This window comes from Sus scrofa, chromosome 9 (assembly GCF_000003025.6).
Source record: "Sus scrofa isolate TJ Tabasco breed Duroc chromosome 9, Sscrofa11.1, whole genome shotgun sequence".
Classification (NCBI taxonomy): domain Eukaryota; kingdom Metazoa; phylum Chordata; class Mammalia; order Artiodactyla; family Suidae; genus Sus; species Sus scrofa.
In genome coordinates, this window is record NC_010451.4 from 50,632,025 (window position 1) to 50,636,079 (window position 4,055).

The window sequence follows — 4,055 nt, forward strand, 5'->3', positions numbered from 1 at the left end:
TGGGACTTGTGTGCAGGAGCTCCACGGCACTGGGGGAAACGGAGACCCCATTCTTAAAAGGTGCACACAGACTCTCATGTGCACTGGGTCCCAGGGCAAAGCGGAGGCTCTGTGGGAGTCTGGGTCTGACCTGACTGCAGTTCTTGCAGGATCTCCTGGGAAAACAGGTGGTGACAGTGTCCCCTTGTGGGGGAAGGACAGTAGAGGCAAGGCTCACGGGAATATTCATCAGCGGGAGTTCCTCCGGAGGTGGCCATTTTGGGAGAATCTGGCTCCACCCGTCAGCGCTGAAAAGCCCCAGGCCAAACTATAATCCTGGTGGGATCACAACTCCACCCATCTGTAAACAGGCTGCCTGAAGACCCCCAGGCACACAGCTGCCTCTAATTTCACCCAGAGACAAAGCCCCACCCACCGGAGGGATAAGAATCAGCTCTACCTACCGGGGGCAGGCACCAATCCCTCCCATCAGGAAGCCTACAGCAAGCCCCCTTACCAACGTCAGCCACAAGGGTGGCAGGCACCAGAAGTAAGAGAGGCTACAACTCTATTATCTATAAAAAGGTCACCATACCAAAAACCTATAAAAATGAAAAGGCAGAGAACTATAACTCAGATAAGGGAGAAAGAAAAAACCCCAGGCTAGGGGTCGAATCAGAGCGGTAGCCACCAGCCTACACCACAGCCACAGCAACGCAGGATCCAAGCCATGTCTATGACCTACACCAGAGCTCACCGCAACGCTGGATCCTTGACCCACTGAACAAGGCCAGGGATCAAACCTGCATCCTCATGGGTATTAGTCAGGTTGTTACTGCTGAGCCACAAGAACGCCAGTCTTCCTTATTTCATTACCAAGTGTCCAAACCTCATAAAAACAAAAACACTTATGAGTTCCTGCTGTGGTACATAGGGGTCAGCCGAGTCTCTGGAGCCCTGGGATGCAGGTTCGATCCTGGCCTGGCACAGTGGGTTAAGGAACTGTAGGAGGTTGAAACTGGCTTGGATCTTATCCCTGGCCTGGGAAGTCTATATGCCACTCTGGGGTTTGGGGTGGGGGAATGTGGGGGTGGAAGCAAAAGCACTTAAGCAGTTCTCTCTAGTATTCTAGTGAAGTACTTCTCCATAGTCAGGAATAAACTCAGCTTTGGTAACTAATTCAATCCTTTGACACCAATAAGATCTAATTAATACCTATGATAAGAATAAGGATAATCATCATAATAATGATAAGTAATAATACTGTGTTCTACATGATTTAAAAAGTCAGATAGCAAGTACATTGTAAGGCAAGTTTCCCAGTGATATTTAAAGGTTTTTTGAGCAATAACAATGATATATGTGTCTCGGAAAATGATTACCTGCCTGGCTCAAATGTTTGCTTGCTAATGTAGCATCTGGAAAGCTTGTTAGAACACAGATTGTTGGGCTTTGCCTCTGGATTTTCAGATACAGCTGTCCTGGGATGTGCCTAGAAATTTCATTTGTAGCATGTTCCGAGATGAGGCTGATGTTGCTGGTTTGGGGGACAGATTTTGATAACCAGTGTACTAAGCAACTAAATCATTTGTCTACTAAGCAACTAAATCATTTGGTTTGTCACTATTTCAGATGTATCTTTAAAAACATATAAAATATTCTTTAACTTCAAAGTTGTTAAGAAAGGAACTCATTGAAAGAAATCAAAATGATCCTATGGGTAAATCATGTATAATTTTACTTTATACATTTTCTGACAGGAAGTCAATATTTATTGCTGATATGTGGCTATGTTTAATTACTAATTCATTAGCAATATGGGATCAGTAGAGTCCAGGGTTTTGGCTTTTAGTTCTAGTGCAGTGTGCTGATGGACCCGGCTCCTCTTGGTGCTTGCACGGGTGCCTGGAATCTGACAGCAGAACTCTTCAGATGACCTCTGCCCCCAGAGGCTGATTGCTTCAGCACGCGAGTTTGCTTCCCACACTCTTACCAAATCTTGAGGTCTTTGTGCTACTTTCATGTAATCATCTATCCAGGTATTCTCCACTTAGCTCACATGCTCATCTTCAAATCTTTATTCAAAGGTCACCTTCTCAGAGAAGATTTTCTTAACCACCTTATTTAAAAATACAGCTCTGATTCGATGCCTAGCCTGGGAACTCCCATATGCTGCACCTGTGGCCTAACAAAAAAAAAAAGAAATTTTTTTCCCCAGACATAAGCAGAATTTTCTTTAAGTTTGGTATGTGCGTTGCTCATCCTATTGACATAGTCTCTGGTTTGTGACATACCAACATGGCACTATATTTATGCAGAAGGAATGTGCTGAAGATAAGAAACATTGTGTGATATACTCAGCACGAATGTCTGGTTCTCCTTAGTAAAGGGACATGATTCGGGTCATTGCCTCTCTCAATAATTCTTTCACCTTTTCATTCCTCAAGCTATAAATAAAAGGGTTCAGAAGAGGGGTCACCACGGTAATGAGGACAGCGGCTACCTTGTCAAAGTCCAGTGAATGGTTCTGATTGGGTCTCACATACACAAAGATGTTGCTCCCGTAGGCGATGGAGACGACAGTGATGTGGGAAGCGCAGGTAGAAAAAGCTTTCTGACGTCCTTGGGCAGAGGGGATGCGCAGGATGGTAGAAATGATGTAGGCGTAGGACCCGGTAGTGAATGCCAGGGAGCTCAGGATGACAAGGGCAGACAGGAGAAAGTTTATCTTCTCAATGAGGTGAGTATCTATGCAGGCCACCTGTAGAAGAGGGGCAATGTCACAGAAAAAATGATTAATTTCTTTGCTGCAGTAGGGGAGCCTTGTCACTATTATGGTTGGTACCAACACGGACAGGAAGGCCCCCACCCAGCAGCCCAGGACCAGCAGGAGGCAGACCCTGCTGTTCATGATGATGGTATAGCGCAGGGGGTTGCAAATGGCCACGTAGCGGTCAAAGGACATCACTGCCAATAGGATAAACTCCACTGTCCCCAGAAAGAAGTAGAAATATGTCTGAGTCATGCAGCCAGCGAAGGATATGTTTTTCTTCTCTCCTAGGAGGCAGGCTAACAACTTTGGGGTAATGACAGTGGTGTATAAAATATCCAGAAAGGACAAATTACTGAGGAAAAAGTACATTGGGGTTTGGAGGCGATTATCAGCCCATATTAGGGAGATGATGATAATGTTCCCCATGGCAGTTAGTATGTAAGTCAACAAGAGAACCACAAAGAGGGGGATTCGAAACTCCAGGAGGGTTGGGAAGGCAGTCAGCGTGAATCCGGTCACTGTGCTCCAATTTCCCTCGGCCACTGGGACATGTGGCTGGTAGGTCTCCCTGAAGAAATGAGAAAAAGGAAATCAGCCTAGAAGGTAATTTTATAAATATCTGTTGAAAATGTCTTGTGGAAGGTGTCATGTTGGGAAATGACTCAAGGGCTATATTCCTTGATCTGAAAGCCGTTATAGCGCAAACTTGTGAAAGTCAAAATACTATTTAGAGGAGTTCCCAGCATGCCTCAGCGGAAACAAATCCGACTAGGAACCATGAGGTTGTGGGTTCGATTCCTGGCCTTGCTCAGTGGGTTAAGGATCCGGCATTGCCATGATCTGTGTTGTAGGTCGAAGACATGGCTCGGATCTGATGTTGCTGTGGCTCTAGCGAAGGCTGGCGGCTACAGCTCTGATTGGACCCCTAGCCTGGGAACCTCCATGTGCCACGGGTTCGGCCCTGAAAAGACAAGAAAACCAAAAAACCAAAAAAAATCCATTTAGACACAAATTCTTCTGTAAAATGAAGGAGTAAGATTGGATTGAAAAATCTTCTATTTTCTCATTAATTGCAGTTTCTGTTCTTTTCAATGTGTCCACCTTCTTTTTTCCCAGCTAAAAACATGCTAAAGTACTGACTCATGCTTTAACTAGAACTCCTTTCTATTATTCTGAAGTTTATGGTCACTGAGAAGGAAATTTTCTTACTTTCTAGTTTTTCCTTTGTGGGTGGGTGTGTCTTTTTTTTTTTTTTTTTTAAGGGCCGCGCCCATGGCATATGGAGGTTCCCAGGCTAGGGCTC

General features: G+C 45.1%; 1 protein-coding gene across 1 annotated transcript; it reads right to left on the reverse strand.

Moving 5' to 3' along the window:
* On the reverse strand, positions 1,094-3,465 carry LOC100513369 (olfactory receptor 6M1). The gene has a single exon (XM_021102680.1). It carries the CDS (start codon positions 3,176-3,178, stop codon positions 2,360-2,362), a length of 819 nt encoding a protein of 272 aa, XP_020958339.1. The 5' UTR covers positions 3,179-3,465; the 3' UTR covers positions 1,094-2,359.